Source organism: Apium graveolens, unplaced genomic scaffold, assembly GCF_009905375.1.
Source record: "Apium graveolens cultivar Ventura unplaced genomic scaffold, ASM990537v1 ctg5390, whole genome shotgun sequence".
NCBI classification, from domain to species: Eukaryota; Viridiplantae; Streptophyta; class Magnoliopsida; order Apiales; family Apiaceae; genus Apium; species Apium graveolens.
This window is the reverse complement of record NW_027418953.1, coordinates 44,741-58,281: the sequence shown is the minus strand read 5'-3', so window position 1 is coordinate 58,281 and position 13,541 is coordinate 44,741. Positions and strand designations below refer to the sequence as shown.

The 13,541-nt window shown below is 33.6% G+C and overlaps 1 protein-coding gene across 1 annotated transcript; it reads left to right on the top strand.

The window, feature by feature from the left end:
- The first annotated feature begins 11,716 nt into the window (after positions 1-11,716).
- Positions 11,717-13,101, top strand: LOC141702634 (cationic peroxidase 2-like). Its single transcript, XM_074506286.1, has 3 exons — positions 11,717-12,141; positions 12,249-12,411; positions 12,519-13,101. The coding sequence occupies exons 1-3, from the start codon at positions 11,752-11,754 to the stop codon at positions 12,935-12,937; spliced, it is 972 nt and encodes a 323-aa protein (XP_074362387.1). The 5' UTR covers positions 11,717-11,751; the 3' UTR covers positions 12,938-13,101.
- Positions 13,102-13,541: the final 440 nt, after the last annotated feature.

The following is a 13,541-nucleotide window of genomic DNA, read 5'->3' as shown; positions in this document are numbered from 1 at the left end:
TGGGTCAACTTACTTGACATAAGCTGGACATCCCCAAATCTTAACGTGTTTAAGACTCGGTTTCCTTTCTTTCCATATCTCATACGGAGTTTGAGGAACAGATTTGGAAGGCACCTTATTTAGTAAATATGCTGAGGTTTCCAATGCATAACCCCATAGGAATACTGGAAGATTTGCATAGCTCATCATGGACCGAACTATGTCTAACAAAGTTCGATTTCTCCTTTCAGATACTAATCTGGAGGAGTCCACTGGGAGACTATACCATTTACTTTGAGATAATCCAGAAACTCTCCGTTCAAGTATTCACCACCTCGATCTAATCGAAGAGTTATAATACTATGTTTGGTTGTTTCTCCACTTCATACTTATATTCTTTGAACTTTTCAAAGGCCTCAGACTTGTGTTTCATCAAACACATATCCGAATCCAGATCTATCATCTATGAAAGTAATGAAGTATGAAAATCCACCCATGGCTTGCGTAGACATTGGTCCACATACATCTGTGTGTACCATTCCTAGCAAATTTGCAGTCCTCTCTCCATGTCTACTAAATGGAGACTGCAGTGCCACTATGAAGTGAGATTTTTATCATCCCTTTTCTTTTATTAGTTTGTTCAATCTGAATTAAATTATGTCACACTTATACAGACCATTATTTAAAGTACCACGTCCATAAAGAATATTATGTCTATGAATAGATCATTCATTATTCTCAATAATAAATGAAAATCCAGCCAAGTCTAACATGGGAATAATATTCCTCACAATCGAGGGAACAAAATAACAATTATTTAAAACAATAGTCTTGCCCGTAGGCTTATGTAAATGAAATGATTCTACATCTTGAGCAGCAACTCTTGCTCCATTTCCCATCAGTAGAATCACCTCCTCTTCCTCAAGAGTCCTACTTCTCCTTGGTCCCTGCAACAATTGCAGATATGAGAACCACAGGCGGTATCAAATACCCAAGTAGAAATTTGATTTAATGACATATTCACTTCTATCATGAACATACCTGAATCAGAAGCGGTAGTCTCACTACCCTTCTTCTTCTTTAATTCTGCAAGGTAAACCTTGCAGTTCCTCTTCCAGTGCCCCACCTTGTTACAGTGAAAGCAAACAACTTTGCTCTTGGGGTCTTCAGCTTTTGGTGGAACCGGCATTTTCTCACCTACTTTCTTCTTCTTGGAAGGGTTCCTCTTCCTTTTTTTAGGATTTGAACCTTCACCAATTAGAAGAACAGAACTCTTCTTAGGGGGAAAATTCGATTCCGCAGTCTTCAACATGTTGTGGAGTTCAGGCAGGCTGACATCCAATTATTCATGTGAAAGTTCACAACAAACTGCGAGAACGAACTCGGAAGCGATTGCAAGACCAAGTCTTGGCTCAGCTCCCCATCCATAGCAAAACCAAGTTGTCCAAGACGTTCAATCAAATTGATCATCTTAAGTACATGGTCATTCACAGATGATCCCTCAGACATCCTACAATCGAACAACTCCTTCGATATCTCATATCGAGCTGTCCTCCCCGCCACATCATACAACTCTTGTAGATGCATGAGGATAGTGTGAGCATCCATATGCTCATGTTGCATCTGTAGCTCAATGTTCATGGAAGCTAGCATGATGCATTGAGCAACATTTGCATCATCTATCCACTTACGATACACAACATGTTCATCATTATGTGCATCACTGGCAGGTTCAGTAGGCTTAGGTGAGTCAATCACGTATTCCAGCTTTTCAATCCTGAGAACAATTCTCAAGTTTCGAAGCCAGTCAGCATAATTAGGACTAGTCAATTTGTGAGCATCTAGTATGCTCCTGAGTGATAGTGCAGAAGACATAACGTACAAAGTAAATCTGTAAATGATAAACACATAACAACACTTAGCAAATATTCGATTTCATTTTAAAACACTATATGAATCGGGTCTTTATTCATAAGTGACTCCCACTAGTTTTCCTAATTTATTCAACCCCCTACGTGAAAAATTAAGCATTCATAATGCTAGTGGGAATAGGGATCCTACATTCCATTACACGACCCCGGCTGTAGCACGAACCGCCATGTAATGTTCAATAGGCAGACAACTCTTGTCAATTACATCTCATGTTATTCCCTAATCAAACTTTAGCCTCTTGAATAATTGAGTCTCGGCTGTAGCACGACAAACTTAATATTCTAAGTCAAGTCTAACCCAACATTCCGTACAGTTGAATCAGTCCCCAAAGGCCCACGGCTGTAGCACGTACCGACCTTTAGATTCTTATTCAATGTACACATCTCTATGTAATAGACAAGTATTTCTTATTTCGAAATCAAAGCCCTCAACTATAGCATGAACCGACAATGATTCAAAAATAAGAACTACTTTTCTATCATGTTGGAAGGCTATGACCGACACAAGCCCGTTGTGTCATTGGCCAATTACTACTTGATATTATTTAATTTTAGAGGGATTATATTACGTTACAATCATAATCATATTATAAAGAGATTCTTCCTTTTAAATTAAATATTCCAAATCAATAATCAATAATCAGATGATTCCCAGATCGGGTGGAGCATTGTCAAGAGGCGTCACTTAATAACCCTTTCTTACAGATAGAAATCTGTTGTTGACAGAATCATCCTTTCTCTCATATCGAAAATTCATATTCAATTACGTGTTTCATAAACACAAGAATCTCATGATTGTATTCATAATATTATTATTAAGGTTATGAAACAATTTCACTATACTAGGTTGTCTAACAAACGCCTTATGTTTATTTAAGTTCACCTAAATCTATCATCGCATGATAAAATAAGCATATATCACATATATCAACATGAATAAACATCAAGGTAGGCATGTTACATCATCTAGCACATTAGAACAAGCAATATACATCTGTATGTATCACAAGAAGCATTTAAAATCAATTCAAACAGTTAAAAATAGCTTTAAAACACTTCATGGAAATATAAACAGTTCAAAACTTTTATATAAACTAAAATTGATCACTCCATTAGATCCGTCTCAAAAAAACGAATCCAACGGTATATTGCATGCCTAAAACGGAGTTACGAAACTCCCAGAAAATTAATTTTAAAATCAACAGAAGGGCTGTAACGCATTACAGGAACGCGTTACAAGACCTGTAACGCATTCCGGTGATGCGTTACACCCCTTTTAAGCCATTAAAGGGTGTAACGCATTCCGTGAATGCGCCACGGGTGTGTAACGCATTCCCGGAATGCGTTACACCCCTTTTTTTTTTTGTTTCAGCAGCCGTCAGCTTTTGTTTCGGACTCCGCGCGCGCCTGACAGTCTGTACCTGTGCTATGCTGTTCTATCTTTCCGTGCAGCAGATAACAACAGCAGTATATACAAAAGGTATACAAACATATATATATATACAATATATACATATATTTACTTATTACATTACGAATTTAATTACAAGAACTTCAAAAATTCATAATAAAAAATCTATACATCATAAAATTATGAAAAAAATACCCAGACGATCTACAACACTTGTAGAACCCAGATCAACATTCAAAATTATTCTGAGAAACGATTTCTCATCAGACAAAATTAATCCATGATATAACTTGTAAAAATCATAATTAATTCATACAAGCACATAAAATTCTGAAATTTTTACCACAGATCTATATGCATACAACCTTGCTCTGATACCATTGTTGGATTTTTAACGCAGCGGGGCATGGTAAAACACTTTTACACATACAAAATCCAAATAAAAGCATATAAATCGTGAATAAAAATTCGAGGGATCGAATCTAACCTTTTAAAATAATTCGGAGACAACGATCAGAGATCCTTAGCAGTTGCTCCTCAAGTGTGAAGCACTCCACCGGTATCCACCAAGAAAACGATGTTAAGGATGAGGAAGGAGGTGGAGAGAATTGAGTTTTCCAAACTTTTTTGGGTTTTCGGGTTTCGAGGTTGGAATAAAATTAGGGTCTATAATAGTGTATTTATAGGCAAAATTTTCAGCTGAAATTTTCCCATAAATATTATTATTATTATCCCATTTATTATTCTCATTAATAATTAAAACACCTTTTAATCATTAATCCTTTTTCAAAACACTTTAGAAATAATTCTCTCTCTTGATTTAATTTCCAAAAATTAAATCCTTTAATTAATAATATTAAAAACTTTTCTTAATTAATTTATAATCAATTAAATCTCATTTAATCAATTATTAAATTTGCCAATTAATTATTTATTTCATAAATAAATAATTATTAGCCATTATTAATTAATTCCTCCACCATTAAATCATTCTCTTTTTTATGGTGTGACCCTGTAGGTTCAATATTAAGCCGGTAGTAGAAATAAATAATAATAAAACTATTTTATCATTATTTATATAAATTCTCTAATGTATTAAATATGATTAATTAATTAATCACATTTATTCTACAAAGTGAGTGATGCTTCTCAACATATCGCGACTATCCGGATAATATGAATTCACTGCTTAGAATACCAAGAACCTGTCAATGAATAGTTACCGTACAATAAACTCCTTCTACCCTACAATGTCCCGATTAAATATAAGGCATGGATCTCGTGTCAAGCCTATCTAATTCAATCACCTGCTTACCATTTACTATGCGTAGTTCTATGCAAATTAGAAATTCCATTCTAATTTCATTTACTCTGGCCAGAGATTCCTGAACTAGCATAAGTGGATCAGCCTTGAACATTCGCTTCCTTCACTGGAAGGGGTAGATCCTTTAATGATCATACACTATCTTCGTGTACAAATTCCTATACCCAGAAGAACCCTAATAATTGTCCCTAGAGACTAAGAACTAAACCAAAGCATAGTTCAGTGTACACAAGATGACTATGAAGACCTCAAGTCTAAGGATACTTGTACAACTATCACTAAGCGAACAACTGCTGACACGTGAGTGAACTCCATCAGTTGTTCAGCTAGGCGAGTCATGTTCAGTGAACTTATTCTATAATAAGCACCTACATACTAGCTATAGTGTCACCACACAAATGTCTATGAGAACAGACATCCTTCATAATGAAGCAAGCATAGTATGTACCGATCTTTGCGGATTATTAATTACCAGTTAGTAATCCTATGACCAGGAACTATTTAAGTTTAGAGTTATCATCTTTTTAGGTCTCACTATTATGATCTCATCATAATCCATAAAAAGCTTTACTCTAAACTATGGTATATCTTATTTAAACACTTAAATAGATAAAGCCCGTAATAAAAACAAAACAAGTCTTTATTAATATCAATGAAATCAAAACAGATTACATAAAAGTTATTCCTAAATCCTTATACATGATTGGACTTAGGACATATTCCTTTCATAAAGCATAAACCTTAACAGATCCAGCTTTCTCTTGATCCAACCCAGGAGGATCATACTGTACCACTAACAATAGACCATTAACCGTTAACTAGAGCTTCGTCTTTTTCTGCCAAAGAGAAAAAGAAGCTCCACCACTAAATTTATTAGGCATACCCGATAAATAAATTGGATGGGGAAAACGATACGTGGTCCAGTCAATGGTAGTAGTACCACCAGAACCAAAACCAGTCTCAACAATTTTAGGAACATCAGCAGTTTCGTTAACCATCTTGCTAATTAATATATAACACAGATAATCTCTTCAAGATTGTTGGGTATAATTCTAACTACACAGCAACAATGGGCAGTTATATATATAATAACAAGAACATGGCAAATAACCAACTAACGAAATAAAACACGAAGGCAATAAAAAACTATAAAGAACGTAATTGACAAAGAAAGTAAAGAAAACTTATCTCTTATCGCTTTCCAAATTCTGATAAGAAGAAGAATACAACAGCTGAGTCGCCAAACCCTTCAAGAGGACTTGACTGTTCTTGAAGAGATTATTTCCCCCCCCACCCCACTTAAGCTGTGATGGAATGCAACAATATCGCTTCCAGGATAAAAAAGCAACAGATCAATTTGGCCACATAACCAACAATGATCAACGGCGACTCGCACCATAATTTGCCCAAAAAACCTATGCAACTCATATATGTTTGCGAGGTAGGTACCGAGTCTTGTGTCATTTTAATCTCAAGTATACCTCTCAATATATAGGCATCTCAAGTTGCTCTTCTTCTATTTTACTCGATGTGGTACACCAAGTAACAAAACAGAAAAAGTAAACAAAATGGGTTTTCCTTATTATTTATATTATATTCTGATTAATTAATATTAATATTACAAAATATATTCAGAGTATGATTAAAATAATCCTTACTCAATATATTTTATATTAATAATTAAATAATCAATATAAATAATTAAACTTGTAATAGAAAAAAAAATATAAGAGTTCTCACTAGCACTAGGCCACACAAGCATTCCACTTATGCTAATAGTTGTAAACAACACTAACACAAGATGCTATATAAAATCAATATCTTTCTTTTACAATACCAATGTGGGACAAAATCCCCATAACTCATTTCAAACAAGCAACTTTGTCTCAATATATTCATGAATTCCACTAAGAAAATATCTTAGATCCAAATATGAAAGTTCAAGTCCTCATGTCAAGGAACAACCTCCAAGTGTTAGTTTCCGGTAATCATATCAAGAACATATATAAAATATGCCTCAAACTTTCCGTTTTCTAACAAATTTCGTTTTAAATGAAGCATTTTGTAGCATTTTATCCACTAGTTGAAGAAGTTTCGTATCTTTGTTTGACACAGATGAGAAGTCCTCCTGTATATTTGTTAATGCTCACTGCTATATGCAAAAAAATCTACCTCATTTTATCTAAAATTTTATAATTATGAATCTACCAAAATATCCCCATAAATCTGCCAGTCAGAAATCAGGACTTTCATCTTTGCATTTAGGATAATGTGTTGAGGTTGAATTTCTGTTTTTTTGCGATTGATACTGTGTCTTGTGTTATTCTAGAATGATTACGATGCAAGTGATGGTCAAATTTGTTTTAAAAAATTGCACTTAAGTGGACATTGAAGCTGTGTAATGGGGTGATTACCTACAGCATAATATACTGACTAGGTCAAGCCACACTACATTTTCAATGAAATTTCAAACACATTAATGCAGCAACCACTTAATGAGTAGTACTCATATTTTGTGTAACTCATTTTGTCACTACTACATTATTATAATAAGAGGGAGACGGAGAAACGGTCGGTGAAGAAAAGTCTAATAATCCCACTTTTGCAATTTGCATGTGACAAAAAGTCCTAGATGTTTGTTAAAAAAGGAAAGTCAAAATTGATTCCTCGTTTTGCATTATCAGTTTAATGCATGGTGACTTTACATTTTGCATGATAGCATGGCTTGGTGAATTTCCATAGCTAAGTAAAAGGAAATTGTTAGGGTTATTAAATTGATTCCAAAAAATTTATAAAATATCAAAATGTCAAATTTTTATTGGCTAAATGATAATGGACTCCTGCATTTACATTAAAAATATCAATTAAATCATTTTAAAGTGTCACATCACCATGACACATCATTTTGTAATAATTTTTTGTACCATTTTTTGTGCTCTTAGCATTACTCTAAGTAAAATACATTTTCTCAGTATCTGTTAACTGCTGGTCTACTAAAGCTATCAATATTAAATATTTTTAATAATTGCAATAAATATTATTTTATCTATGCTAATTCAAAATAATGTAATAAGGTATAATTTAAGTCCAATTTTACAATGAATATGAGTTTACTATTTAATATAGCTCTTTAAAAAAAGTAGTTCAATTTAGCATTTGAATATTTCTCATAGCAAATTTGTTGGAGGAATATTGCAAAAATAAAAAGAAAAATTAAAACAATATTATAATTAGAACATGAGAAGTAACACTATACATGTACATTATAATTTAGTAAAATAAATTTATAAAATTTTAAAAAATAAAACAAATAATATTAAAATAACCCTGCATAGAAGTAAAAGCTAGTCTTTTATAAGTACTGGCTTACGGCCAGTGTGATGCACCAGCCTTAATTAATATTTATATATTTTTATTTTTATTTTGCATAATTTTATTAAAATTCTATGTAAATAACTAAATACTAAATAATGTTTATATAATTATAATTTTATTGTGTATAATTTCAATTCAGGTTCAAATAGTATAAATAGTATATGATTGATGAGATATTATTCATAAATAATAATGTAAATGTTTGTTGTTGTTGAGTGAGATTCGAACCTGAAAACTTATATATATCTTATAAATTATATAAATATTTGCTGTTAATGGAATTCGAACCATCTATACTATTATAAATAATAATATAAATGTTTGTATATTTTTTTTAGTATAAAGGCTCTGATTATTTGATAAAAAAGATACGAAAATGGTGATGGATAGGAATAATCAAAAATTAACCAAACTATAAATTATACCAGATTCCGTTATATATATATGGACTGCATGTGAACGGAATACGCAGCACCAAGTAAAAAACTTTATATTCAAATTAAGATGTTTCTTAATATTCCTTTTCTTCGCTTCTTTTGAAAACGTTTGGACGATCACTACAAAAACGATCCTACCACAGTCAGCAGTATTCCCTTACTCTGTTGATTTTTACTCTGTAGACATAGCCTAACAACTTTGTAAAGTTGTTATCTTAAGAATGTTTCTCTTCTTTTGGTTCTTTTACTTGTCGCACCTTTGGCATTGGCACTACTGTAATTTTTTCTAACTATCGACGATAATTATGTAATGTAGGAGGACACACAATTGGAACAGTTGCCTGCCAATTCGTGAGCTACAGATTATATAACTACACAGGCGCCGGTGATGTTGATCCTTCCATTGATTCTGCATTCGTTTCTACACTCAAATCTCTTTGTCCTCGAAACGGTGACGGAAACAAACGCATTGCCTTGGATTATGGAAGCGGGGACGATTTCGATAACTCCTTTTTCAAAAATGTGCAAAACAACCGCGGAATTATGGAATCAGATCAAAGCCTGTGGCAGGACAGTACAACTAAGAATTTTGTGCGGAGGTTTATTGGCATTAGAGGCTTGGCTGGATTAACTTTGAACGTGGAGTTCGGAAAAGCTATGATTAAAATGACCAATGTTGGGGTGAAAACTGGTACTGATGGTGAAATTCGAAAAGTTTGTTCTAAAATTAATTAAAGAACTTATTTTTTTCAGTTTTGGAGTTATCTTTTAAAATTATGTAGAACAAGACTTCTTTGATGTAATGCTATTATAATATTGTTGAATGAAAACAAGATGTTTGTTTGTATTGAAATGGCTTTGTGTCAAAGCAATTCAAGGACTTAATGTGTTTCTCTATATAGCTTGAGGAGCATGATTTGTTCTTTTAATATGTATGTTTAAGATAATATGCTCTATGGTCTTTTACATAGGAGAATTATAGACTTTACAACACAATTTGCTGGGCTTTGAGTCTTTGACCTTCAAAATTATGCGAGCTAGGCTCTCACATGCGAGCTGGACTCGCGACGTGTGAATTGGGCTCAGGGGCCCATATACGAGCTGGGCCCGTAATCCCACATCTTGTGGAAAATAAAGGAAGCATCATATCTATTGATTAAGAGGAAAGACGATGCGGGCCGAGGCGACCAGGCCGGTCCGCGTTTGAGGACTTTGTGTGTAACATGGAAAGTGACTCATAGATGATTGAGTTTCTCGTAAATTTTGGGACCGACACGGGGTGTTCCTACAATCACGGGAAGTATTGCGGAGATGCCGCGAGATTGTAGGAAGCGTGTGGAGCCGGTCGAGATTTACGTGACTAATTGGCTGAACGCCTGACTTTATCATGTGCTTGGGTTGCACGGGTCGGAGAACCCTAACCCTAGCCTATGTGACTTGTTCCCCAAGAATTACGTGAGCCTTGATCCCTATAAATAGGGTACTAGGCACTTGTATGAGACATGAGTCGACACTTGATAAAGAATAACAAAAACCCTATTCTTTCTTAACGAGTCAACATACAAGCTCAGCCACCATCAGCCACCACCATACAGAACCTTTCTCCGCCCTCAAACACCACTCTTAATCTTTATTCCGGCCAATAACCTCCAAAACACTGTTATACAAATTTATCTTCACATTCTTGAAAAAAAACTTTTGAATATCAGTAATTAGTCTTTACGGTATATGAATTATTTTATATCACATCAATAACTAATGCTCTGTTGAGTAAAAATAGATATTGTTTGATTGTCAATGCTATTACCACTAAGATATATTAATAATTGTAATTTATTTTTTAGATAATTATAATTTTTGAATAATCATAAATACATATTATTTGAGTAATTTACTGAATAACAATTATATGACCAAGATATATAGCATATAAATAAACTAGACCAAACATAATTTACTCGAAAATATAATAAATAATAATTTACAAACACATACATTACTTTATCTTTACGAATATTAAAAGATTCAATGGAGTATTTCAGAGATATTGATATATATACTAGAAGAAAAAAACAAAATTCTTTTATGTGCTGAAAATAAGAAAGATAATTAAATTTAAGTTTTTTTTCAATGTGTTAAAACTAAATAGATTATGTCAATTTTAATTTATAAATTGACAATTATGTAACATCTTATAAAATTAACTTTGTATAATAGAGAGGATTAAAAGTTAAGTACACGACCGAGATCAACTTTAATTAATGAATTAAGACATTAGCAATGATATTAAATCCATGCAAATGTTGAATAAAAAATAACATTTTTCTTTAAAAATAAACTCATATTAATTGTATTGTAAATTCTACTTTGTTGAATATGACGATTGCAGGTCTTGACCACTTTAATTATGCATTACTAATTCTTTTAAATTAAGCAAGGTAATTTTAAATTGGTAATGATTTTAGTAATAAAATATCTCATTACTCCGTATTTATTTGACCAAACCTCAAAAAATTTACTCGACTCTGCAATATACATATATATTAATTTTTAGTTTGTTTTTTATTAACATATTGACAATATTTGATTGATTAACTTCAATCTTTTTCTTTTACACGTATCTGCTTGTATTTATTTAGTAAATTCAAATTACACTACACAAACAAGAAAATAATGAGATATATTAAAAACGTTAACGTTATTAATGTATTATCTGAAAATGACCCGGATGGGTTATTATGCTAGTTTAAAATAACCCTGCATAGAACTATAAGCTAGTCTTATATAACTATTGCATGTGAACGGAATACGCAGCACTAAGTAGAAATACTTGATATCGAATTAAGAAGTTTCTTAATATTCTTTGTCTTCGCTTCTTTTGAAAACGTTTCTACCACAGTCAGCAATCTTCCCTTTCTCTGTTGATTTTTAGTTTATTAAACTTAGCTAGTAGACATAGCCTAACAACTTTGTATTTAGCATCTAATAATTTAGTTAATTTTCCTAGATAGAAAGTAAACATCACTCACACTAACAAACATTAAAAGTAAACTGAGGGCCTTAGCATATACTGTAATTGTGTGAACATGCACTGTATTTTGATTGAAAATGTCTCAATGTGACCAACTAATTAGGGGCAGCCGGGCTAACAAGTGGATTCAATTTGAAATTTTTGCCATATCTTTACACGTTTATTCAACTTGTACTCTTTTGTATCAGTATAAATACATCATCTTCGTTTGGTTCAAAATCACACAATCAACTTGTAACAACACATAGCAACCTATAGCTCAAATGGATTCTTATTTTAACAATGTCTCTCTTCTATTGCTTCTTTTACTTGTCACGCCTTTGGCATTGGCACAAACTAAGGTCGGGTTTTACTCGAGTTCTTGTCCTAAAGCAGAATCAATTGTTACAGACACAGTTAAGAAACATGTTAAGTCCAATACTGCTGTTGCTCCTGGATTGCTAAGAATGATCTTCCATGATTGTTTCGTTCATGGTTGTGATGCTTCCATTCTTATTGATGGTAGCGATACTGAGAAAACCGCTGTACCAAATCTTTTGTTGAGAGGATATGATGTCATTGAGGATGCTAAAACACAACTAGAGGCAGCATGCCCTGGAGTTGTGTCTTGTGCTGATATTCTTGCTCTTGCTGGTCGTGACTCTACAGTTGCGGTAAGTTAATGTTGTGAAATTGCTTATTTCAATACGGTGTATTCATAAAACTAAACATTGTACTCTTGAATCATTGTCTAAACTTTTTCCTTTTATTATAAATGCAGGTTGGTGGATTGACATACAAAGTGCCAACAGGACGGAGAGATGGATTAGTGTCACTAGCTTCAGATACCGCTAATTTGCCAAGGTTCACAGATTCAGTCTCTGTCCAGAAACAAAAATTTTCAGATGTAGGTCTCAGTGCTCAAGATCTCGTCACTCTTGTTGGTAAGCGTTGTCTCAATTGTTTCATATACATTCAGTTGGACTTGGTTCTTTGCATGCATGCACTACTGTAATTTTTTCTCACTATCGACGATAATTATGTACTGTAGGAGGACACACAATTGGAACAGTTGCCTGCCAATTCGTGAGCTACAGATTATACAACTACACAGGCGCCGGTGATGTTGATCCTTCCATTGATTCTGCATTCGTTTCTACACTCAAATCTCTTTGTCCCCAAAACGGTGATGGAAACAAACGCATTGCCTTAGATTATGGAAGCGGGGACAACTTCGACAACTCCTTTTTCAAAAATGTGCAAAACAACCGCGGAATTATGGAATCAGATCAAAGCCTGTGGCAGGACAGTACAACAAAGAACTTTGTGCGGAGGTTTATCGGTATTAGAGGCTTGGCTGGACTCACTTTGAATGTGGAGTTTGGAAAAGCTATGATTAAAATGACCAATATTGGGGTGAAAACTGGTACTGATGGTGAAATTCGAAAAGTTTGTTCTAAAATTAATTAGAGATTTTCCGGTTTCGGGATTGTCTATTTGAGTTTTGTAGAACAAGACGTAAGTTGTTCATAATACTATACACTATGTAGTATGTAACTACAAGTTGTGGACTTGTATGATGTAATGCTATTCTAATATTGTTGAATGAAAAAACAAAATGTTTGAAGGACTTAGTTAACACAATGAATCTATGATCAAGAATACTGTTATACCAGTCATGTGCCTGTAAACTAGTATCCTTTCCAGAGAGCACATCCATGTCAATATAAATAGGGCTGAGTTTCTGGGCACCATTTGAGATTAATGGAAAGCTGCTGCAACGAATGAAACAAATAGAAATAAGCCTTTTGACTCTTTGACCTTTGTACGTAGCCGTTTTAAAAAGAAAGGGTAATTTGGTCAATTGACATAAGAAAAAAGGGGAGAATAGATAAAAAGAGAAAAAGGGGGAGAAGGGATTTTCATGCGTTGTTTAGTCAAGAAACCCTAGCAGAGGGAATTGGGAGTTACCCGGCGACTCGAAGGCTCAGGAATTGTAATCAGAGTTAGGGTTTCGAACAAGTCTTTTAATTCATATTGAGTTCTTTTGTGTTTCATTGTTCTATCCTTGGTG

Coding starts and splice junctions, on each gene's coding strand:
- LOC141702634 (XM_074506286.1), top strand. CDS start 11,752: ATGGATTCTTATTTTAACAATGTCTCTCTTCTATTGCTTCTTTTACTT. Junction 12,142..12,248: donor GTCGTGACTCTACAGTTGCG/GTAAGTTAATGT, acceptor TTATAAATGCAG/GTTGGTGGATTGACATACAA. Junction 12,412..12,518: donor AGATCTCGTCACTCTTGTTG/GTAAGCGTTGTC, acceptor TATGTACTGTAG/GAGGACACACAATTGGAACA.